Source organism: Choloepus didactylus, chromosome 19 (assembly GCF_015220235.1).
Source record: "Choloepus didactylus isolate mChoDid1 chromosome 19, mChoDid1.pri, whole genome shotgun sequence".
NCBI lineage: Eukaryota > Metazoa > Chordata > Mammalia > Pilosa > Megalonychidae > Choloepus > Choloepus didactylus.
Genome location: NC_051325.1, coordinates 66014467 through 66038530, shown reverse-complemented (window position 1 = coordinate 66038530; position 24064 = coordinate 66014467). Strand labels below are relative to the sequence as shown.

The following is a 24064-nucleotide window of genomic DNA, read 5'->3' as shown; positions in this document are numbered from 1 at the left end:
GGAGGGCCCGCCCTGGCCCCTTGGCCTGAGATCCCAGGGGCAGATGGCCCAGGAATAGGTAAGATGACAACACCCCCACACACACCCCCACACCCCCCTCACACACATGGAACCCACTCGTCTCCATGAGCCCTGCTTCAGACGCTGGGTTCCCGGCAGGTGCACAGAAACACACGCCCTCAGAGCCCTGCCGGCTGCGCACGAACGCCCCTTGCCCTCGTAGACACTCTTTGCACACGCAGACCGCGCGCGCGCCGCCACACCGCGGAGCTCCCAGAGCGCGCCGGGAGCAGGGGACTCTGCGGACAGGTGCCTGGCGCGCAGACTCGCCGGCCGCGGAGACCCGGCGCAGCTGCGGGCACAGGCTTGGGCGCGAGGACCAGCTCGGGCGCAGGGGGCGCGGCGCTTGGGCGGGGCGGGGCGGCGGCGCGCGTTCCCTGCGGCCACACCAGCCGCTGTGCGCTCTGCGAGGGGCGGATGCGTGCCGGCCCCATGTTCACCGAGCTGAGGTCCAAGCTGAGCCCCCCACGGGGCGGCGCCGGGGCCGTGCGCGCCGGCTTCGGGGAGCGCCGGGATGTGGATGGTGAGCGGGGCCGCGGCGGGCCAGCTGGGGGTCTGCATGGGCCGAGGCTCGGGAACCGAGAGTGAAGGAGGCGGGACCCTGCGGGCTCGGAGCTGCGGGGGGTTGCGAGGTATTGGGAGGAGGGGGACGGGGGGCTGGTCCTGGACGAACGGGGTACCCGTGGCCTTTGTCCTGTGTGGAGGGTGGGGGGAGGACAAGTCGGCTTCAGGCCTTAGGGACCGGTGTGCCCCTGGCTTCGGGGGGAACCGGCGGGGCTCCTGTCCCCAACCTGGCAGCACACTGGGGTCACCTTTTTCTTTGCGCGCAGAAAACCCTCCCCGACCCTGGCAGCGGGGCCGAGAGGGTCTGAGATCACAGTCTGCGTTGCTCCCCACCCCCATTCCCGGCTAGACTTCGGAGTTAGACCATGAGGGACCCACCGACCCGGGGACAGGAGCCCGCTCCCCTAGTGCCAAGCAGGAAATGGGTGGGGCCCGCCAGCCCCGGGCAGGTGCGCGTGCGGAGGCGTCTGACTGGTTCCCCAGGAAGAGCGCGCTCCCGCCCGGCTGTGAGGTCCGGCAAGGCAGTCCGACGCCAGAGCCCCTGCCTGGAATGGTGCGGCCTTAGAATAAGCCTTTGCCCACGTCGCTGACAGACAGTTCTCCGGGCGGTGCCCACACCGGCCACACCCTCTGTCTGACCCACCACCTCAAACTTAGAGTCACCCGGGGTCATCTGATCCCGGAAAGTTGCAAAGTGGGCCCTTGAGGAGGGCCTGATTCCCAGGAGTCTGGGAGAGGTGGAAGGAGCAGGGTAGCCTGCTGGTTTGCTCACAGGGGAGACCTCCTGGGCGCATGGCCAAGCCCTGCCCCAGGCTGGGGGATAGGTGCTGGGTCTGTGGGAGGTTGGTAGGGAGGGTCTCTCATTCTAGGGCTGATTGGGGAGAGCGGGGCACAGGCCCCTGGCCTCAGCACGGCACGCTGCCCTGCCAGCCCAGAGCCTGGATGCTCTAAAGAGGGGAGCAAGCCTGAGTCCCAATTTCCTGTCTCTTCCCACCACTTCACTGGTCTGGGCCAGCCACACAGAGCTTTCCCTGTGCCCTTCCTCCATCCTCCCTCCTCCTTCCCTCCCTCCCTCCCTCCCTCCGTTTCTTTCTTCCTTCGCAATGTTTCTTGAGGACCTTCTGGCTCCCATCAAGGTGAATGTCCTGCCTGAGCTCATGTCAGAAGCGGTCCCAGAAATGACTGTAAAACAGAAACTTGACAAGTGTGATAAAGCTGGGGAGGGGGTGCTGGCATTGCCATGGCTCCAAGCCCTTCTGCGTCCAGCACACCTGCTGAACCAGCATCTGCCTGCTGGCACTGCCACGTGCCCAGTGCTGACCTGGATCCGGGGGCTTCCCCTGAAGGGGGCAGAGGCAGCCCATGCAAAAGGCAGCACGTGGGAAAGCCCAGCATGGGTTTGGGGAATCCTGACTGTCACTTGCCCAGAATTTGGGTTTCTCTTCAATGAGCCATGTGGGTGAGCTGCAGCAGGGACTTGGCCAGGCCTGGAAGGCCTGGTGCAGCTGCAGAGACTGGGAGCCGTGAGCAGGAACAGCAGGGAAGCCACAGTCAGGTCTCTGGGACAGCAAGGCCAGTGTCCGGCGGCGGGTCCTGCATATGTTTGTGAACCAGCATCTGCCTGCTGGCATGCCACATGCCCAGTGCTGACCAGCCCCAGCCAGGTAGGGGTTGGGGCTGCCCAGGATAGAGCCCTCGCTCAGCTGGGGGTCCACAGCCCCCTGGGGGGCAAACAATCTCTCTGACCTGGGAGAGTCTGTCCTGCTCCAGGCAGAGTGCTCTCTCTTCAGAGCATGGGCTGGGGCTTGGAAGGGGGAGGTGTTTCCAGTTTGTCTTTGGGCCTGGGCTTTTCTGGAGCCAACATCCTTCACGTGTCCTCCTGCCTCTGGGAGCTTGGGGTCCCTCCTTGGTGGAGGGGAAGGGGACTGAGCAGGGAGCTGGATGGCTGAAAGGAGCCTCTGGCTTTACCACTGGCTGCCTGCTGACCAGGCTCCCCTGCCCTCCAGCCACCGCCCATTTCAGCTTCTGCCGGACCCTCCTGGAGCACACGGTGTCAGCTGAGAGCATCCCCTGCCACCTGCCCCGGACACCAGGCAGTAGCCTCACCTGGCATGACCCCCGCAGTCAGAGGGCTGCCCGCGGCCGGCCAGTCAAGCTCTTGCAGCAACCCGGCACAGAGACCCCCCAGGTACTCCCTGGCCCCCAGCCCGCCCTACCCTGGGTCACCACCCCTGGCTCCATCTGCCTGCCCCCTGCCCCCCACAGGGCCGGCTGTACTCTGATCACTATGGCCTGTACCACACGAGTCCCTCGCTGGGCAGCCTGGCACGGCCTGTGGTCCTGTGGAGCCAGCAGGACGTCTGCAAGTGGCTCAAGAAGCACTGCCCCCACAACTACCTCGTCTATGTCGAGGCCTTCTCCCAGCACGCCATTACTGGTACCGGCAGGGGCCGCCTCCCCCGCCACCCCAGCCTGCCCTCACTGCTCCTGCTCTCCTCGTCTCCGTCTCGTCTGTCCCATCCTCAGTCGACCCCTCCCTCTGGGTCTTTGTGTGTCCCTGTCCCTCATTCTCTGTCCCTGCCTCCCTCGGACTGTCTGTCTCTATGTTCTGTTCCCCACCCTTGTCTTCCCCTCTCCCTCTCCCTGTCTCTGCATCTCTCTCTGTCTCGCTGTCAGACTGTCTCTCTGTCTGTGCCTCCCCCTCCCCCCTCCCTCCCCTTCCATCTCTGCCCCACTCTCAATACCCCGTGTTGACCTTGACTCCTCTCCTCTCCCCACCCCAGGCCGGGCGCTCCTGCGGCTGAATGCGGAGAAGCTGCAGCGGATGGGGCTGGCACAGGAGGCGCAGCGGCAGGAGGTGCTGCAGCAGGTGCTGCACCTGCAGGTGCGAGAGGAGGGGCGCAGCCTGCAGATGCTCAGTCAAGGTCAGTGGGCGGGGCTGAGGGGGGCCTGGGGGCCGGGGTGGGGGGGGTCCCAGTCAGGGCAGAGCGGGTGAGGCCAGGGCTGCTCCATGGAACCCCACTCCTCCCTCACCCCACCCACCCTGCAGCTTCCTTCGGAAACATGTCCTAGCTGCTGCCCCAGGTTGGAACCACGGACCCCAGCACTGTGACCAGAGCCCGTGGCAGAGGGCAAGGCAGAGCTGGCTGCAGCTGCACAGCTCCCCGGGACCCTGCAGGGTGCCCCAGTGGCCAGGCCCCACCGAGTGGACGGGCCAGCCCAGGAGCCCCACCTCCACTGGCCTCTGGTCGGGCATTCCGGACACGCCCCAGGGCCAGGCAGGTGCCTGGGACCCGGGGCTGAGCCCACACTGGGTGCTGCAGCAGCACGTGGCAGGGGTGCAGCTGCTGGGAGCAGAGTGGGGGCAGACGTCCCCCTGCATCCCAGGGAGTGTGTTTATTTATATTCCTTCCCCACGTCAATGACCTACTGCCCACGCTGGGGCATCCCGGCCCTCTCCCACGGGTGAGGCCTGCCTGCCTCCCTCAACACTGCGGGGAGGAGCCCCACGCGGGCTGGACAGACGGCCGCTGCCTCCCTGAGTGAGCTCTGCCCTGCCCCTGCCCATTCCTGCCTGGTCTTCCTGTTTCTAGTGCCAGCCAGCCAGGGGCAGACCACATCTACACTGGGCGACTGAGGCCAAAGGGGTCAGGGCAAGGCCTTGCCCAGTGGCTCCAGCACCGGGCACAGGGCTCAGCGAGCACAGCAGGCCCTTTGCTCATGTGTTTGGGGTCTTGCTTGTAAGTACCTTTTGTGCCCACTGGCGTGCGTGGAGACCTCCTTGAGTATTCCCGTGGCCCCATCCCCGGACTGTCCTGAGGGACATCTGGCGCATGTAGATGCCCCCCCAGTGTCCACCCACCTGAGGCTAGCCTGGGCCTGAGCAGTCAGCCTGAACCAGAAGGGCACGGGTGGCCCAGGGGCTGGTGCTGCCAGCAGGGGCGGCAGGGTGGCCTGGCAGCCCTGGCTCCCTTGCACCGCTGGCCTCTCCCGTCCCCTCGGGGACTCTGAAAATCTCAGGTACAGATGAGGCCGAGCCCCCAGGCCCCTCCTCACGTGCACCTTGGAGCCTCCCACCCTCTGTGTCTCCATCTGGCCAACCCGAGGATCCCTCCTTGCCTTGTGCCCTCCGAGTTGTGCTGCCCCAGCGCCTTCCCCTTTCCCCCTCCCCTGTCTTGTCTCCTCGTCTTCGTTTCGTGTTTATTTTTTTATATTCTGACGAAAAATAAAGCTGGTTCTCAAGTGCCTGCGCGGCGTCCGAGTCCGGCGGGGGTGCCCGACGCGCTGCTGCCAGCAGGGGGCGGTGGTGCCGCGCGGGGCAGGGGCGAGGCTGGACCCAGGCGCGCGGGCCCGTCAGCCCCAACACGCGGGCGCCGCGGCCCAGGCTCCCGGGAACCTCAGGCCGGTCCTGCAGCCTCCAGCTCCCGGGGGCCCGGGCGCCCCACCTTCACACGTCCGCACGCGGCCTCCTGCCTCCGCCCTCTCTGCTGAGGACGGCTGTCACTCGGTTTAGGAAACCCACGAAATCCAGGCTCTTCCCCTCGCCCCAGGATCCTTCCTTTACCCAGTTGAGGCTAAATTCACAGCTTCTGAGACTCAGACGTGGGCCTTCTGCACGCCGTTCTTCGGCTCCCCAAAGGGCAACAACCTGAAGAAATGAACGCAGACCCCCACCGCATCCACCAACACACAGGAGACGCAGGGGTAACACAAGGTCATCAAACACCGGAGCAGATGGGCCCACAGACAGCAACACCCAGCATCCAACTCACAACCCACACACCAACTCTCAGACAGCCACACTCGGCACCCAGACTCACAGCCGTGTGTCCCCCATGATGGTGTGGCCACCGTCATACCTGACCTGCAGATACACACCAAAACCTAACAAGAGCCGTCACAGACACACTTGTCTACACACAAGCAACCACCCCTGACCTACAATGACACACAGAACCTGCAGAGCCCACATCCCCATCCCTGCACAGGCTGCCTCACAACCCCGACATCCACAGTGACTCAGACACTAGATGTTCACCAGACTCACAGACATTTGCACACAGACATAACCTGGCACCCTGATAACCGGATACCACGGCAGGGACACACGTGCCAGCCAGGAGGCTGACATGCACCCCAACACCCGCCATCCAGGCCCCCAGTACACCATGACACTGTAAAGCCCAGAATCGGACATTTTTTCTCCCCCTCCCCTGCAGGCGCATGGACTTCCATAGTGCAAGCTGCCAGCCTTGGGCCCCTGCAGGGACCCCCACTGACCCCAGACTCTCCCATATAATGGTTCCTCCCTTAAGCCCTGGGGCCAGAGATAGTCAGTGATAGATGCCAGGACCCCTGCCTCTAGAAGGCCCCTTCCTTTCTGCCTGGGGGCAGGCAGGTCCTGCACTGGCACATGTCTCTCTCTCTCTCTCTCTGTAGACTTCCCAGGGAAGGCAGGAAGGACCAACCTGCCTTCTCCCACTGCCTCCCACGCTCCCTGCCTCCCTATCTACTCCCCACCTGCTGCATGAGCTGCTCGGGGTCTCTGTGCAGACGCCAGGAGAAGGAGCAGAGGCCTGTGCCCCAATGTCCGATGCCTGCCCTGCCCCCTGGGAGGGTGCACCAGGGGGTTGGGGTGCCTCTCATAACCTTCATTCCCAACTGGCTATATCCAGCTCACACCAATTTTGAGACGTCCAAAATATTTGTGAAATGTAAACATTTTTTTAACTCAGTTTTAATTGTAAAAGTAATACATCAATAAGGTAGAAAAAAAAAATAGTGTCATATCAAGGGGCACAAAATGGAGGTAGGTGCTGTTAATAGGTAAAGATGGCTCTGGTGGGGAGATGCAGGCCCTGCTCCCTCCCCCTCCTCACCAGCTCAGGAGCCCCCCAACCCCCATGGGGCTCACCAAGGGCACTCCCCTTCCCCGGCTTCATTCATTCCCCGGTGCCTGTGGGGTTGGTGCCTCATCTCCACCAGACCCCACTGCAGCATCTCGGCAGAGGCCAGTGCTCTGGAGCAGGGGACTGACCACTGGCCTCGGACCACTCCCGTGGAGAAGGAGGCTGGTCCATCGGTCAAGCAACATCAGGAGGTGGCCTGGGTTCCTGAGGCCTGTTCCTGCTTTGCCAGCCCCCCCACCAAGGCCACAGCGCCAGGAGCACGGTGTTCCCCCTTGCCCCACCTCCCCTGTGCCCAGGACGTGAGAAGCATCAGTGACCACTGGGCTTGCGGCAGCACCCGGCGGTCCTGTTGTGCCTCAGTTTACCCCACTGATCACCAAACCCCTCCCATCCAACATAAGTGGCCAGTTGGCACCGGACGCCCGGTCTTATTGATCAGCAATGGCTCCCCGAGCCGCCAGAGCGAGCCGGGCCGGACGGGCCCCGCCACCCCCTTTGCCTCCCCCCCCCGGGCCCGCCCCCTCCCCGTCGCGGAGCCACTGCAGGAATACCGCGAGAGTTCGCCCCCTCCCCCCCCACAGTAAAACTGTCAAAGGTGGGAGGGGCGGGAGCGCGCATGTGCGCAGCGCGGCGCGCAGCCTGCGCCGCCCGCACCCCGCGCCCCGCGCCCCCCGCGCGCCGCGCCCCGCGCCCCCCGGCCCGCAGTCCCGCTGGGCCGCCGCAGGTAAGCGCCCCGGGCCCGCGCCCCCGCGCCGCGACCGCGCCCCCGACTCCGACCCGGCGCGCGGCCCCGCGGGCGCGGAGCTCCCCGCCCGCCGCCCCCCGCCCCCTGCCCCGCTCCGTGCCCCCGTCCGCTCCCCCCGCGCCCCCGCTCCCCCGCTCCCCTCCGCTCTGCTGCCTCCTCCTCCTCCAGAAAAAGTCGCCATTTTGGTTCACTGCCTTCGCCCCCCCCCACCCCCGCCACGGGCGCCCGCGATCGGCCCTTCCGGGGCCAGGCCCGGCCCGCACCCCGCGCCCGGCCGCGGTGACAGGTGGTGGCGAGGCCGCCTCCAGGTGCGCGCCCCGCCGGCCTCCCCCGTGCGCCCGGGCCTGGGCCGGGGTCCGGGGCCCAGCGGCCTGCGCCGCGCTCGCGAGTTTGGCGGCGCGGGGGAGGGGCCTCGTCGCCCCGTCGCCGCGAGGGTCCCCGGGCCGCGACCCCCCATGTGGGGACCGGAGAGGGGAAGCCCCTTCTGGTCGTGGTGCGCGCGTGAGTCCCGGGCCGGGGTGGGAGGAGGGGTCGCCGCAGACCCCTGGACTCTTGAGCTCGGGCGGATGGGAAGGATGGAAAAGCAGGGGTGCAGGCCTGGCTGGGGTGACTGCCCTGGACCGCGGCTCCGTAGGAAGTGGAGACCCCAGGCACGTTCGCTCGTGCTCCACAACCCCCTCCAGCAAGCCCAGGGTACAGCATCCTCCCGGGCGGTGGGCAGCAGCTGCCCTGACCTGGCGCTGCGAGGTCCTCCTGGGCATGGCGGGGTCTGCCCCCCTTCCCTAAGTTAACTGAAAGCTGCCGCGGGGGAGGGGCCGGCCCTGAATTCGCTCCCTGAGGCCACCCTCTCCTCGGTGACCCTGTGGGAGAACCAGCATGGCTGGACTCCCACCTGCACTGCCCAGCTGGGGTGTGGGGTCTTCCAGCCACAGGGCAGAGCAGGCCCAGGGAGGCCCAGCCCCGGACAGCGGGGCCGTCCTCGGCTGGGGGGCTCTGGGTGCCGGGCCGTGCCGCCTGTGCGCGCTGTCATTTGTTTGGCTGAGGTTGTGGTGGGGGTCTGGAGGCGGGAGGCAGGGGTGTCAGCCAGGTGTTGGGGGCCAGGGGCCGGGCAGGGGGCCTCCGTGGGGTGGGGGCCTGGCAGGACGGTTCACTGGCATGAGGACAGGTCTGCCTGTGGGAGAGGGGCTGCCGGTGGTTGGGGGTGGGTTGGTGGCCCCCGGAGCCCACCTTGGCTGCCTCGCATCTGCATCCTGTGGAAGATTCAGGGGTACCCACCTGGGGGGGGGTTGGCACTGCTTTCAGGTTTGGGGGTTAGGGGGCCCCATGGGGCCTTGTGGGAAGGAGTCCCCGAGGCCTGGGGCCTGTGATCCTGCAGCCTTACTGGTGTCATAATTGGGCCCCCGGGAGGGAAGTTGTCTGTCTCCCTCTCCTGGGCACGTCCCCGTCACCCGCCGAGTACTTAGTGTGGGGTGCGCCTCTCCTGGCTTTGGGACTGTGTCTGGGGACAAGGGGAGCCTGTGCAGCTGGCAAGGGTTTTGAGGACACCAAACTAGGTCCTTCCAAGCTGACGGTGTCCCCTGGACCATCCAGGGAGACCTCTGCTGGGCAGACGCTCCCCAAGTCAGCAGTGCCACCGTCACCTCCTTTCCTGAGCTCAGGCCCCTCCCTGCCCCGCACCAGACCCGCCACAGCCACCCGTCCCATGTCTTGAGGAGGGCTGGTGCCTGCTGGCCCAGGACAGGCCCGATGGAGCAGCAGGGTCGGGCCCGGTGGGCCTCACCTCCCTGTCTGCTTGCTCTGCAGAGATGACCGACCCCTTCTGTGCTGGAGGCCGCCGGCTCATGGGGAGCAGCAGGGGTGGGCCTGGGAAGGACGGAGGCCGAAGCGAGGTCCGCCTCCCCGTGCTCCACAGCCCCCCAAAGCTCGGTAAGAGGAGGCAGAGCCAGACGCAGGCCACATGGTCCTTGGCATCAGGGGCCACCTGAAGGGCTCTCCCAGGGTGGGGACCTGCCTTGGAAGTAGCCAGAGGCCCTGGGTCCCGGCCCTGGAGCCCCGGGTTTGCAGAGCGAGGCTCAGGGGCCTGTCCAGGTCCTGCTGGCAGGAGGGACTGTGGGAGGTGCACTCCAAGCCTGCCATATCGCCCGCTGCAGGGTTGCCGGTGGTCCGAGGTGGGCAGCCTGTGTCCAGCCAGGCCCCACTCTGCTTTGACCCGGGGAGCCCAGCCAGCGACAGGACAGAAGGGAAGAAAAAGGGGCGGCCGAAAGCCGAGAACCAGGCACTACGAGACATTCCTGTGAGCTCCCCGAGGGCTGGGGGTGCCCATCAGCAAGGCCACTGCCCCACTGTCACACACACCCCCCCCAGCGCCACCAACCCTGAGGCCTGCACCCTAGCAGCCCAGAGCCTGAGCACGGGGTGTGGTCGGGCTGTTGCTGTCACGAGGGGCCTGGAGCTCCTGGGAGGCCCTGCCCGCGCGGCGGGTGGCCCGGCTGCCATGTCCCACGCCGAGGGGTCAGTGGCCTGCCTGCCCTGCAGGCCAGGGAGGGCGCTGTGTCGGGGGCTAGCTTGGGCGGAGGCTGAGGGGTCAGCTACCGGCCTTTCCCCACACCCAGCTCTCTCTAATGAACCAGTGGAAGGACGAGTTCAAGGCCCACTCGAGGGTGAAGTGTCCAAACTCGGGGTGCTGGCTGGAGTTCCCCAGCATCTATGGACTCAAGTACCACTACCAGCGGTGCCAAGGGGTAAGGGCCGGTGGGTTAGGGACGAGCAGGCCGAGGGCTTGGCCGCTGCCCTGGCCGTCAGCACCCACTCCTGCGTGCTGGGGCTGTGCCGGCAGGGCCGGGGGGGGGCCCCGTCCCACACCTGCCCTTCCCGCCAGGGTGCCATCTCGGAAAGGCTGACCTTCCCCTGCTCCTTCTGTGAGGCCGCGTTCACCTCCAAAACCCAGCTGGAGAAGCACCGGCTATGGAACCACATGGACCGGCCCCTGCCCGCCCCCAAGCCTGGGCCCGTCAGCCGGCCGGTGGCCATCTCCCGCCCCGTGGGGGTCAGCAAGCCCATCGGAGTGAGCAAACCCGTCACCATTGGCAAGCCTGTGGGGGTCAGCAAGCCCATCGGTATCAGCAAGCCAGTGACAATCAGCAGGCCGGTGCCGATCACCAAGCCCGTGCCGGTCACGAAGGCCTCGCTGGTCACCAAGCCCGTGCCGGTCAGCAGGCCCGTGCCGGTCACCAAGCCCCTGCCGGTCAGCAAACTGGTGCCAGTCAGCAAGCCAGTGCCCATCACAAAACTTGTGACAGTTACGAAGCCCGTGACGGTCAGCAAGCCGGTGACGGTCAGCAGGCCCATCGCGGTCAGCAAGCCGGTAACGGTCAGCAGGCCCATCGCCATCAGCAGACCCACGGCACCCTGCAAAATGGTGCTGCTGACCAAGTCTGAGAACAAAATACCTCGTGCCGTGGGGAGGAGCAGTGGTAAGAAAAGGTACGGGGCTCGTTCCGGGTCGGGGCGCTCCTTGGCCACCACCCACGCTGGCCCCACCTGCCCTCACCTCGCCCATTCCCCGCAGGGCCGCCAATGCCCTGGACCCCTGCCCCGTCCCACCCAAGCAGGCGAGGACTGAGCACGGGGCGCACGGCTCGGCCACCGTGGGCCAGAGCTCTGGTGTCCAGCTGAGCGCGGACCCCGTGGGCAGCGCCCTCTCGCCGGGCAGCAGGACCTCGGGAAGCCGGGAGGCGCCACGGGCTGCAGGCCCCGTGTCGCCGCCCGAGGAGGACCCCGAACGCACAAAGCACAGTAAGGTGGAGCCCAGGGGAACGGGGGGCGGGTCAGGCCTCCAGACAGTTATTTGACCAGAATCTCGGCCCCCACGCTCTCTCCCCTGAGTCAGGAAGGAAACAAAAAACACCCAAGAAGTTCACAGGGGAGCAGCCGTCCATTTCAGGGACCTTTGGACTCAAAGGTGAGAGCCGGCTGGCTGGGGCCCCCGTGGCTGTGTCCCGTGTGGGCGCTGCCCGTCCCTTACCCGCCTGCCCCTGGCACACAGGCCTGGCCAAGGCAGAGGACAAAGCGCGTGCCCACCGGGCCAAGAAGCTGGAGGCAGTGGGTGCCGAAGACGTCCGAAAGAAGCTGCCGCCCACCACCAGCGTCGCCGGCAAGGAGGGGCCGGCCCCTGCGGCCCACCCGGCCCCAGGTGGGGGCAGGTCTCACCGTGTGTCAGGGTGGAGCGCAGGGCCGGGGGCCCGGCTGGACCCGGGCTCTGCGCTCGCTGTCCCTGAGGCCCCGGCCCGCCCCGCAGGTGGTCCCGAGGAGCAGTGGCAGCGGGCCCTGCATGAGCGGGGGGAGGCCGTGTGTCCCACCTGCAACGTGGTCACCCGGAAGACCCTCGTGGGGCTCAAGAAGCACATGGAGGTGTGCCAGAAGGTGAGGGGCCCCGAGGGCCGGGCTGGGCGGGGGTGGTGGGAGGGGGAGGGGGGCTCCGGGCGGGCGGGGGTCTGCAGGCCGCGCCTCTGACGGGCCGGGCTGTGCCTGCAGCTGCAGGACGCGCTCAAGTGCCAGCACTGCCGGAAGCAGTTCAAGTCCAAGGCCGGCCTCAACTACCACACCATGGCCGAGCACAGCGCCAAGGTGGGCCCCACCCTGGGCCCCGCTGACCCTTCCCGGGCAGGGTGGGGGACCCTGTGGCGGGTGCTGACGCAGCCCCCCCTCCCCAGCCCTCTGACGCCGAGGCCTCGGAGGGTGGCGAGCAGGAGGAGCGGGAGCGGCTGCGCAAGGTGCTGAAGCAGATGGGGCGGCTGCGCTGCCCTCAGGAGGTCAGTCGGGGTGGGCAGCAGGGGGCAGGGGTGGGGGGCCCCTCAGCGACTGCTGACCTGACCCCTGACCCCCGGCCCCCAGGGCTGCGGGGCCGCCTTTTCCAGCCTCATGGGCTACCAGTACCACCAGCGGCGCTGTGGGAAGCCACCCTGTGAGCTGGACAGCCCGTCCTTTCCCTGCGCCCACTGCGGCAAGACCTACCGCTCCAAGGCCGGCCACGACTACCACGTGCGCTCGGAGCACACGGCCCCGGTGGGTGGCTGCAGGGCCTCAGTGCTCGCACCCGGGGGGGCCCCTGGCGCCGCAGTGCCCAGCAGCCTGTGGGAACCTGCAGCCCAGGGCTGGCTGTGCTCCCTGCAGGCCGTCCCAGGGTCCCGTGCCCGTACATGCCCCCCCACCCCTCGAGCTCCCTCGGGCCCACACACGTGCCCTGCGTGTCACACGAGGTCACAGCCCTTCCTTGCTTGCTTGCTGTGCTGGTTGCTTGGGGCACGTCCTCATCCCCACGTGTGCTTGACCTCCAGCCCCCCGAGGAGCCCGCAGACAAGCCCCCCAAGGCCGAGGACCTGCTGGGTGTGGAACGGACCCCGAGCGGCCGCATCCGCCGGACGTCGGCCCAGGTTGCCGTGTTCCACCTGCAGGAAATCGCAGAGGATGAGCTGGCCCGAGACTGGACCAAGCGGCGGATGAAGGACGACCTTGTGCCCGAGACGGCGCGGGTAGGCCTCGCCCAGCTGCTGCCCTCACCGCCTGACCCCAGGCCCCCCACTCCCCAGCCTCCTGGCCTCAGCGGCCCCCAGCAGCCCCCGCCCCCTCCCGGGTCCCCCTGGCAGCCTCCCCGGCCGGCAGCCTGGCTTGTGGTTTCTGCCAAACCTGCTGGGGCTGTTTCCCACCTGGTGGCCCGAGGAGGGCAGAGTGAGGGCGTCCGGCACTTGGGGTTTCTGCCTCTCTCAGGCAGGTCAGGCCACCGGGGCCGGCCGTGGGCCTGTGACGCTGCCCCTGGGCCCACCCGGCCTGGTTTCCACAGCTCAACTACACTCGGCCGGGTCTCCCCACCCTGAACCCTGAGCTGCTGGAGGCGTGGAAGAACCAGGTCAAGGAGAAAGGCCACGTCAACTGCCCCAACGACGTGAGCTCGGGCGGGGGGCAGCTGGGGAGGCCGTCCCCTGTGGGTGGGGGCACTGGGGCAGGGCTGGGGTGGGCATCTTGCCCAGAGGGGGCCTGGCCACTCCCAGGACCCCTGGGCCCAAGTCCCCCTGGCCCCCGCTCTGGGGCAGGGGCCCACCTGTGGGGCACACACCTGTTGGAGGGAGGCCCCCACCCCACAGCCGCCTCCCTGTCCTAGTGCTGTGAAGCCATCTACTCCAGCGTGTCCGGCCTGAAGGCCCACCTCGCCAGCTGCAGCAAGGTCAGTCCCCAGCCCCCAAAGTGTGTCCCCAGCGCTGAGGGCCCACCAGACCCCCCAGGCCGCGCCCCGTCCCCGCCCCCAGCGATGCTCGGTTAGTCCCAAGTTGGCACCAGAGCCTCGGGTGTCCAGTCCCCTGCAGCCGGCCTGTACTGCGTCTCCGTGGCTCCCCCAGGACCCTGGGGCAGGCCCCACGACCCTCACTCATGGGGTGCAGCCTGGGGCTGTCGGACGGGGGGTCTGACGCCCAGGGTGCTGGCCTGGCCGTGTGTTCTAGGGCGACCACCTGGCAGGGAAGTACCGCTGCCTGCTGTGCCCCAAGGAGTTCAGCTCTGAAAGCGGAGTCAAGTACCACATCCTCAAGACACATGCAGAGGTGTGTCTTGTGGGGGGAGAGCATACAGGGTGGGGAGGAGGGAGTGGATGAGGTGGGGGGAGCGGGCAGGGGGCGTGAGGGTGGGCGTGCGGAGCTGCGTGGGCGCCAGGCGGGCTGAGCCGCGGCCAGCGTGGAGCTGTCAAGGGCTTTCCCCCCAGAGGCCGCCAGTCCCCTCAGAGGGGTTTGCAGCTTTGGGGCCACGGCCGGCCGAGGAGCTCAGCATCTTCATCGGTTGCTCTCCCCTCCCCCCAGAACTGGTTCCGCACCTCAGCAGACCCCCCACCCAAACACAGGAGCCAGGACCCGCTGGCCCCTGGGAAGGGGAAGAGGAGGAGCCCGGGGGCCGGGAAGAAGCGCGGCCGCAAGCCCAAGGAGCGGCCTCCCGAGGAGCCTGAGCCCACGCTGCCCCCCAGGCGGGACGATTGGCCCTTGGCAGGCAGAGACAAAGGGGGCCGGGGGGCCGCGGGTCGGAAGGTGGGGGCCAGCAAGGGGCCTGAGAAGTGAGCAGGGGCCTGGGTCCAGGTGGAGGTGGTCTCCTGCTGCAGAGCTCTCGTGCTCCCCTGCCTGCTCCTCCATCAGGTCACGGGCGACCTGCCTGCAGGGCTTGCTGGGGGCAGAGCTGGAGGCCACAGCCTGGCCTGAGACGTGCAATAGTCTGGAGGGACGGCTTCCCTCCGGAACGTCGCCCGGCCTGGCGGGGGCGGGGGCTGTGGGCAGGAGGGGGCTGCTCCCCGGGCCTCAGTGCCCGGGTGGGGTGCTGAGCGGAGCGGGGGCCATCTTGGCCCTTGCTGCCCACGCCTCTGATGTCCCAGGCCTCTGCGGGGTCCGCACCCCGACTCCTGAGGATGGACACCCTCCAGCCCCACAAGGCTTGGGGCCCCAGATGACCCATGGTTCTGGGCTGACGAGGGCATTGGAGCAGCGCTGGCCTCACCATCTGGACCTCACATCCACCCAACACTGGAACCCCAGCACCCCCAGCTACCTCCCGGGACAGACCCACTTCTGACCACTGTGCCCTCCCTGGCTGCCCCTCCGCCCTCCTGCCGGTGGTCCCTCCAGCTCTGCTCGCTCTACCTCTCCATCCCGCCTCCCCTGTGCCTGCGTCCACTGCTCCACCGGCCCCTGTCCGTCAGGCGGCAGAGGCAGCCCCTCCAGCGGAGGGCTCCCCCAGCCTTCCCAAAGGTGCTCCCCGCCTGGGGCAAGGGCAGGCCTTCCGCACGCTGGTGCGCAGCTGAGGGGTGAGGGCCACACCTGCCTCCAGCCTCCAGCTCTGCTGACGCCACTGGCCAGGTCAGGGCCAGCCGGCAGGGTGGGGACAGGCCCGTCTGGCCCTGGGGTCTGCCTGGGGCTGGGAGGGGTGTGGGGCTCTCAGGCAAGTGGGGCAGAAGGGCCCTGAGGACCTGCCTCTGCGGGAAGGCGCTCTCCCGCCTGCCGACCTGGTTGGGCCTGGGGACCGAGCTCCCGGGGGCTCTGCCCCCTGCCCCCACCTCTTTCTTTCTGGTTGTGGGGTCATTTGATACAGGAGTGAAGGGCAGCAAGGGGAGGGGGCTTGGCCAGGGTCCCCACGAGCTGGGCTCTGACGATGGCTGTGTCCTCAGATCGGGCAGAGGTCAGGCAGGAGTCCAGGGGCCCTCGGAGGAGGTGGCCTTGCAGGCCCCCACTGTGCTCCCTGGCCCCTGCCTTCCAGCCACGCCGTGGGAGGAGGAGGAGAGCAGTCCGAGGGGCCAGGTGTCCACAGAGGCCCCTTTCCGCTTGGGGTGGGGGCAGGCTGAGGGCTTGGGCTTGCTGACCCTGGACGATGTGAATTTTGATATTTGCCCGCGTGCGTGTCTTCTGGGTGTAGTGGATGCCAGTCTTGTTGCTGTGACAAGTAACAACTTTTTTTTTTTTATTCTGTTTTTTTATATGAAAACTCACAACAATCTGACATTTTGGTGCTAAGGGTTTCCCGGTGCCGACCGAGGGGCTGGGCCGGGCCAGGGGTTGCTCTGCTCTGTGGGCTGCCTGCCAAGGGCCCCACTCCTTGGCTCCTGTCCCCATCCTGCCCCCTGGAGAAGACGCTCTAAGCCGGGCTTGGCTCTCCTTGCCCTGAGTAGGAAAGCCAGCTCCAGGGGGTCTTGGGGTTGAGGTCACCTGCTTGCTTCCTGGCTCTGGCTTTTTCCTTTGTTCAGAAAGCCTTAGCCTTTGGCAGCCCTGGCCTGAGGGGCCAGGTGGGGAGAAGCAGCAGATACCCCTCCACACCCCCACACCCCCGATCTGATCAAAGAGTGGTGTGGATGGGGGTGGGTGGTGTCCAGTGTCATCGGGGCTCAGGGTGTGTGTGAGGGGGAAGCATGGATGGGGCTTTGGGGATGGGAATTTCTTGTATTCCTGAACGTCCTTACGGTGTGCAGCGGGTGGAGGTGGGGGGGCCAGGCAGCCACTGTGAGAGAAGGGGCTGGAGTTTCCAGGTGGTCTCATCTGTCCTTATTGCAGCGGTAGGAAGAGGGCTCACCTCATCTCTGCTGGGGGAGGCAGCTCACCCCCTCTCAGGTACTTGGCCCTTGGGGGGAGGAGGGAGCAGTCTGGTCTTGGCTGGGAGGTGAGTTTCTAGGACACCCCAAAGATCACAGGTGGTCTGTAGTATGGGAACCCCATCTAGGTGTGCTGGGAAGAGGTGGGGTGCTGGGTAACTTGATGTTAAGCACTTTAACCCCCTCCTTTGTCTTTCAAGTGGGGGTAGGGCTGCTGTTAATTGTGGCTTTGGGGTCAGACCCTTTTCCCTCCCTTCCTTCACCTCTCCGTCCCTTCCTCCACCCCTCTGAAGGCCTTGCTGGGAGAGCTCTGGCTGGTGAGGGGCAGCAGCCTGCAGACCCCTCTGATGAGTAGGCTCTGGGTGGAGCTCAAGGGACCTGCCCCCTCCTACCCTGGCCCATTTGCAGCTTCTCCCCTGCTAGCTATGGTCAGGGGACTGCCAGCCCCCACAGCCATCCTCAGTGGGAGGGACCAGCACGACCCCTGGGGCGTGGTGGGCATGGACCCTGCCTGGAGGCCCAGATCCTGGGCACGATGCTACAGTTGGGTCCCTTTCTGCAGATCTACCTCTGACCCACCCCATCCCTCTGAGAACAAGAAAGAGCCCACTGCCTGCACACAGAATGTGGGGCTGACTCAAGGGACTGACACTTCACACAGAACAGGATGCACTTTATTCTCATGCAAAGGCAGATGAGGGTGCCTCCTGGTGTGACTTCTGGCCCTTCCCACCTAGCCTTCCTCCTGTCCCTCAACCTGGAAAGTAAACCGTGATTTAGACAGAAAAGAGCAAGTGCCCCTGGCTCCGTGGAGGGGTGGGCCACCCCTGTGTGCCCCCGCTCAGCCCCAGGTGTTCGGCACTGGAGGCGCGAGGTTCAGGGGAGCAGCCGGTCACCTCTCCGGCCTGGTGGCCACGTACCTTATACTTTGGGTTTCTTGGCTTGGAATTTTTAATGCCAGTTCTCAGTACATAAGTGCATTTTGAAAGAGGTTCCAGCTATCACTTGTAACCATATATATACATATATATTCTATCTACAAAGTGTTTATTTGCAAGATGTCTTGACGGTGAGCTTGGGCGCCGCCCGCCTCGTGACCGTCTGTCCCGCGTCCTTGTCCCTGCCCTGCCCCCAGTGCTGCGGCGGCGCGGGGCGGGACACCTGTATGTATTAAGAATGACTGTATCAAATAAACGTTTATGGATTTTTTTTCCAGGGTGTGCGTCGGGCTGAGTTTGTGGTGCGCGCGGGGGGGACCGGCGCCTTCCGGCTCGAGGCCGCCGAGCGGCGCAGCGCGCGCGGGACCCTGCACGTGGCGGGGCTGCGGCCGGACCGCGAGTCCCGGCATGCCGCGCCGCACGGCCTTGTGGGACTTGCAGTCCGCCGGGCGCGCCGCCGGGTGGCCGACGCGCGCTCGGGAACCACAGCTCCCGGCGGCCCGTGCGCCCGGCCCGCGGCGAGGCCCCGGAGCGCCATGGCGGCACCCCCCGCGCTCCGCGGCCGCCGCCCCCCACTCCCCGCCGCCCCCCGCCGCCCGGGACGCGCCCGAGCAGCCGGGCCCGCCGCTGGGCAAGACCGAGGCCGCGTGCGAGGACCGGTAGGCGAGGGCGCGCCCGGGGGAGGGCCGGGGCCGCGCGCGCTGTGGGGGCGCGGGGAAGGGACGGCGCCCACGGGGGCTGCAGCCCCAGCCTCGGGCGCGGCCTGGTGGCCTGGGGGGCGGGCTCCCGGGGCCGGGGCCTGTGGCGGCGGCGTGGCGTGGACGCGCCCGAGCCCCCAGCTGTTTTCCGCGGGGAACGGGTCGGGGCTGGTGGCCAGACCGTGCCTGCCCCTCAACGCTGGCCACAGTTTTAGTCCCAAGTGGACGGCATCGGCCTGCAAGCCCCTGGCGGGGAGCGCGCCTGCTGCGCACCCCCGGTGCTGCTGCTGGTCAGTTGGCTCTGGAATCCGCCCGGGCTCCCGCCCTGCCCCCCACCCCAGCCCAGCGGCCAGAGGTCACGCTCCGGGACCGGCCGGGTGCGTGGGGCCGTCCCACCGCCAGCTCTGCAGGGGCCTCGTCAGAACGGAGGAGGGGCATTGTGGGGTGCGGCGAGGGCAGGGGCCCTCCGACCTGGGGTGGTCACCCTGGTGGCGCCTTGTGGAGGCGGAAATGGCCGACAGGAAGCCTCATCCTTGCTTTGGCCACCAGGGAACCCCAACCTGAAGGAGAGGAGTGGGGAGAGGGCGCCTTGGCAGGAAAGCGCCTCTCTGCCCGGAGGCTGTGGGGTCTGTCTCCCCATAGCTGGCCGGCAAGGGGCAGTGGGCAGGGGTCTGTCTCTCCCTTATTAGTGGGCTCTGGCTCAGGTCTGAGGGGAACTGAGCCTGTGACTCCTGGTTGGTCCAAAGTTATTTTATTTAACCCAAAATCAAGAAAGGGAAGCTCGGTACCTCGGAAGGCTGTTGGGAAAAGCATTCCCTGATGGCACAGGTGGTGCCTCCTGCTGCGGATGGGCACTGCCCGGTGGGAGGCAAGGATGGCGTAGTCCTGGCTGGAGGGCACAGAGAGGAAGAGGCCGGAAACCCGGGCAGCCTTCTTCCTAGAAAGCCCAGTCGTCCCGGATGCCTCTGCATTCCTAAGGGGAATTTCTTGCAATTCCTTCTTGCTCTCCTGGCCCCGGCGGCACAGCTGCTCCTGGTGCAGTGTCACCCCTTGAGGGGGCCTTGTCCTCCTGCTTGCAGCTCTCACTAGCGCCTTTCCCACGCTGGGCCCATGGGGTCCTCCGTAGACAAGTACCACCCAAATGACTACTTTGTGGGGTACACCCCACCCACCCAGCCACCCAGGGACAGAGCTGGCACTGGGGCTGTGGGTGTGGATCCAGGCTGGCCGGGACCCACCCCAAGCCGCGGGAAAGAGGGCACTGCTGGGGGCGCAGTTGTCTCAGGGAGGCCCAAGGTGGTGGGGGCAGGCCAGTGCAGGGTCTTTGGTACCTATTTCAGTCCCTATAGCGTGCCCCCCAAAACCACCATTGCTCCCCCCACCATGACCCCGCATGCTTGGTCCGTGCACCAGCCCTGCACCAAGGGGCCCTGCAGCTCAAGGGTGGCTCTGAGCTGCAGTGCGTGGATGGTCCGGGGCCAGCACCTCCCTTCTCCCTCTGCTCCTGGTTACTCATTTGGCAAAGCTCCGTTAAGCCCGGGCACTCGTCTGCCGAGGGTCTCCGTCCCCACGGAGCTGGGTCAGTGGGCGTGGGCAGCTACTAACGGGTGGGGGGCGTTAGGAGCTGTAAACATGAGTCGTGGCAAAGACTCCACTGAAGCCTCCTCCTCTGTTTGTATGTTAGCATTTTCTCATGCGATTATTCTCAGCTTCAGTTTTGAACATCCCATGAAATATTCAAATAGCCTGTTACCATTAGATGTTTGCAGACGGTGCGACATGAATAGCCGGGTTTCTAGATCCCTGCACACGCTGCACTCACTCCCCTAAGACGCCGTCACGAGTGCATGTTACAGCCAAGGCCCTTTGCCTCGGGACCAGCCTGTCCAGCAGCTGCTGCCTCGCTGCAAGGCCGGGGGCTGCGGTTCTGAGCCCCGTGTGACTGTGCTGCCGGGACGGCCGGGCCTGGGGGTGGGATGCCGTGAAGTGACAGGAGCCTGGACCCGGAAATGCGCGTCTTCTCCCATAAGCTAGAGCATGGTGCCGGGCACCCGGGGGTGCTGCTGCTCAGAGGCCGCTGGCCCATCCCACCCCAGCAACTCAGCAGGCACGAGGCAGGCTGGGAGGCTCTTGTGGAAGGGACCAGGGCACGTTGCAGCCTGTGAGACCGCTGCAGGGCTGGGCTGGGGGACCCCACTTGCCTCTGCAGAGGCCACAGCACTGAGTGCAAAACCTACCTTGGCGATAGCAGCTGCACACCAGGGCCTGCGCCACCCTGTCCCAGGTGGGCCTAGAGCCTGGCGTCTTGCCCACGGGCCTCAGGGCACCCAGGACACACGCCTCTGCCCAGCCCACATCTACACTGCAGCTTGGCACCACCTGGCTAGTGAAAACACCCTGGCAAGGCAGCCCAGCCTCTGCCCCAGCAGCACAGGCCATGCTGAGGGGAACCTGCCATCTGGGAGCAGGGGTGGGGGCGGGGGCTCCAGGGACACAGGGGCAGATCAGTGATCCTGCCTCCAGGTGTCCCCAGAGGGCACATGGTTACCTGGCAGCCAGGAGAAGCTGCCATGGCAGCCAGGAGCGGGGGCGGGGGTGCTTGCCAGCGAGGCAGGTTCCTGGGATGCACACTGTTTGCAGGCACGCAAACGTCGCGAGAAATTTTCTCTTTTCCCTGAAACTTGCCAGCCGCTGGTTGGTGCAGGAGGCGAGCTGGCGGGAGTGCCCTGGCAGGGGGCTGAGGAGGGGGCTGGAGGAAGTGGGGGAGGGGCCTGGGCCCAGCGGGGTGCTGACCAGTTCGCGGAAGACTTCAGGGGTGGGAGGTGCTGCGGGAGGGGCGTGGCTGCACCCCCGGTGAAGGCTGAGCAGGTGGCGGGGGACATGCTGGTAGGGGCAGCACAGGGCACTTATTCTTAGACATGCCACGTGTAGAGTTTCAAATTTGTTTATGCCCACTGGAGGCACCTTGGAGCCGGGGTGGGGCGCCGTGAGCACGGCCCTTGGAGCCTGGTAGGACAGGGGTCCGGGGCTTTTTTCTCCAGGGCTGGGCAAGGGTGCACGCCATCCCTACCGGTTGGGTGCTGACCTGGCTTTGGCAGGCCACTCTCTCCGGCAAAGTCAGAGCTATTAATATCGGGTGCGAGCGCATCCTCCACCGCTGATCCTCTTAGGCCCAGGCTCCACGGTAGCACGCGCCCCGGCTGGGCCCCCCGCAGGACAGCCTCTGCCTGACCACCCCCCAGTCTGCAGGGGAGGGCCCTCATGGAGGGCAGCTTGGGGGGCCAGTGCGCCTGAGCTCTTATGGGGGCACTGGGGGTCCCAGAGACAGTGCCGTGAAGCCCACGGGCTCACTACCAGCCCCCAAGCCCCAGGCGCACCCTCCGTGGAAGCACCTTGTGGCCCCGAGCCCACCACCTACTGGACCCCCTGCCCCCCAACTGCTCAGCCATGAGCAGCCCTTCTGCTTACCCCGGCATCAGGATCTCGGGGTGCTGGGCCCTTGGCGCAGAAGGCAGGTGAGTCTCGGCCTGCTGGCTGAGGAAACAGATGGAGTGGGAGCTCTTGGGGGCGGGGTGGGGTGGGCAGGAGCAGGGGCTGGCACCCGGCTTTGCTTGGGGCTGCCCATCATGGTCGGGTCTTGGGGTGAAATAAATTTATCTTGGCCAGAAGCATCCTTGGCCACCTGTGAATGAGGGAATGAGGTCTTTTGTGCAACTTTTGCCATCTTGAAGAGGGTTTTCTTATGAGAACTGGGGGACGAGGCCTGTTACGAAGCCCAGGTAGGCTCCTCTTGGCTCCTGCAGACACAAGCTTTGCAGTGGGGAGCAGGACTCAGCTTGGCTGTGGGTGCTGGGGTGATGCCATCCAGATCACTTCCAGCCACGTCCTCTCCGGCTCACCTGTGGCTCCCCTAGCCCGTGGATGCTTCCCTGCGAAAGGTTTCCCTGCAGCCGGCTGTCGAAGGCACATGCCTTGAAAGGGACTCCGTGGTGGTCATTTCAGTAGGACAGAGAGAGTCACAAACGGGAGACCCCGCGGATCATAGGCTGAAAACGGGAGTGGGAAATGCAGGCAGCCAGGGGCAAGTGTTGGGCACCGGTGTCCACCTTCTGCCAAGTCACAGCTTTGTGCTTGCAGCACATTCCCCTGCAGCCCACGCACGGCCTCACGGAGCACCAGCCGTGAGCCCCGCTCCTTTGCCATCAGCTCTTCCAGGTGGGACTCTGCTTCGAGCAGAAAGAGCGTCATGTTGAGGCCGATGTGCTCCGTGGAATGAGCCTGGGTATGAGGAGAGGGTCTTGGCCTGGCCTGCCAGGGCGGCCTGGGTCTCTGTGCTGCCCTGCTTGTCTGTCTGCTGGGGGTGGCCGGGGTCCCCAGGCGAGCAGCCGGCCTGCCCCCGCAGGGACCCCGGGGTGCCCTGAGTCGGGCCTTCTCCCTCCTTGGCTGAGAGCTGTTCGGGCAGGGCAGCGGGAAGCCCCGGCCACACGCTGCTGCAGGGCTCCTGTGCCTGCCCCTGTCTTCACGGCTGGCAGCGCCGCCTCCCACAGTGTCCTCTGCTTTGCCCTACTGCGACGTCAGCTGCCAGTGCTGCGGCAGGACACATTGGTTAACTGCTGTCTCCAGGGCCTCAGTGGTGATGCTGCGCACAGCAGACCCGCTAATTATCCCCGATGCTCACCGCCCTGCGCTCTCCCTCACGATGGGCTAGAAGCCGCAGATCCATCTTGCTCTGTCTCCAAGGACAGGGCAGCCTGTTTTCCTTGTCAGACGCAGATGGATGGTTTTGCAGCTTAGACTTGTGCCAGACGCTGTCCTCTTGGCCCTCGAGAGCTGCTGATGAGAACTGTCACGTGTTCGTATCAGTTTTAGCTCATTCCTCTGCAGCTTCCTGCACCCCTTGTACACACATGGACACCTGCTCTCCTGGGTGCTCTGGGAGGACCTTGTGGAGCTCCCAAGCTAGAGATCCTCATTGTCCCCACAGCAGCAAACACCTGGGCCCTCAGCCTGTGCGTCCCTGCGGGTCCTGCAGCCCGGCCTTGGCCCGGCTGACCGCAGTCATCTCTGCGGCCCTGACGCTGAGAGGATCAGTAGTGATGACAAAACCCAAACAACAGAGGTCGCCAAATTCTGACACCAGGCGGACAACCACCCAGCATGTCTGCTCCTTGTAGCTTCTGTGCACATGTGCTCACACGCACACGTGTTTATATGCAGATGCACGTGCTGGAGTGCGCTTCCTTTGCCTGCTTTTGGACAACCAACCACATGTCCATGCAGCTTGCTTTCCTCACCTCTCCACATTTCCAGGCTGCCTTTCTACATGGATGCATGCAGATCCCCCGGCCCGCTTGGGGCCACATGGTGCTCTGTGGGTACTCGCCAGGCTGCAGGGCGCCTGCCCGGGCTGGTCAGCAGCTGCGCTTCTGAGTCGCTCCCCACACAGCAACTCTCTGGGCCTCTGAGGCAGAAGCCCCCGTCCCCTGGCTCAGTCTCTCCTTGGCAGTAGCCACAGAGGCTGCCTGCCCCCCGCTCCTGCCCAGCCATCCACAGTCTAGATGCCAAGCAGGTGGCAGCGGCTCCTGAGCTTCCAGCAGGTCAGCCAGAGCTGCCTTCTTGACCAGCCCGCCCTCCTGCAAACCTGCCTCCTGTCAGGCCCCGAGGCCTGGGGCCAGTTAATCATCCCCCTGAGATAGAAATCGGGGACCTTCACCACGAGCCATGCAGGTGAACCTGAGGCTCAAGTGGGCCCCACTCCTCGCAGCTTTGGGGTGGGGCCTCCCCAGCGGCACTGTGGAGCAATGGGCTCCCCAGGTGGCTAAGGGAAGTGTCTGCAGGGCCCAGGAGGGGTCCCAGATACCCCTCCTGCCATGCGCCCTGTGCTCTGACGGTCAGCGAGGCCAAGCACCAGCGTCCCTCTGTTTGGAGCAGGTGGACCTGACCCCTGGCTGAGCCCTGCGTGTGCACTTGCCTCGGTGGCACGTGTGGCCCCAAGGGGCCGTGGGACTTCCAGGCCTCGCCCTCTTCTGTGACTTGGGTCT

General features: G+C 66.2%; 2 protein-coding genes across 6 annotated transcripts; both read left to right on the top strand.

Moving 5' to 3' along the window:
- Nucleotides 1-321: 321 nt before the first annotated feature.
- SAMD10 (sterile alpha motif domain containing 10) lies at nt 322-4854 on the top strand. Of its 2 annotated transcripts, none has more exons than XM_037811059.1 (5): nt 322-583; nt 2631-2812; nt 2890-3061; nt 3408-3548; nt 3674-4854. In XM_037811059.1, exons 1-5 carry the CDS (start codon nt 478-480, stop codon nt 3694-3696), a joined length of 624 nt encoding a protein of 207 aa, XP_037666987.1. In that variant the 5' UTR covers nt 322-477; the 3' UTR covers nt 3697-4854. The 2 variants fall into 2 exon arrangements, with proteins under 2 accessions (XP_037666987.1, XP_037666988.1); XM_037811060.1 differs by lacking the exon at nt 322-583 and adding an exon at nt 1655-2288.
- Nucleotides 4855-7201: 2347 nt separating this feature from the next.
- Nucleotides 7202-17602, top strand: ZNF512B (zinc finger protein 512B). Of its 4 annotated transcripts, XM_037812048.1 has the most exons (17): nt 7760-7779; nt 9082-9204; nt 9429-9571; nt 9891-10019; nt 10157-10761; nt 10847-11073; nt 11168-11239; nt 11324-11470; nt 11576-11700; nt 11812-11904; nt 11991-12089; nt 12172-12342; nt 12615-12809; nt 13118-13219; nt 13436-13498; nt 13773-13871; nt 14124-17602. In XM_037812048.1, exons 2-17 carry the CDS (start codon nt 9084-9086, stop codon nt 14373-14375), a joined length of 2643 nt encoding a protein of 880 aa, XP_037667976.1. In that variant the 5' UTR covers nt 7760-7779; nt 9082-9083; the 3' UTR covers nt 14376-17602. The 4 variants fall into 4 exon arrangements, with proteins under 4 accessions (XP_037667974.1, XP_037667975.1, XP_037667973.1 ...); XM_037812046.1 differs by lacking the exon at nt 7760-7779 and adding an exon at nt 7202-7257 and having other exon boundaries at nt 11324-11700; XM_037812047.1 differs by lacking the exon at nt 7760-7779 and adding an exon at nt 7568-7586 and having other exon boundaries at nt 11324-11700.
- The last annotated feature ends 6462 nt before the right edge of the window (nt 17603-24064 follow it).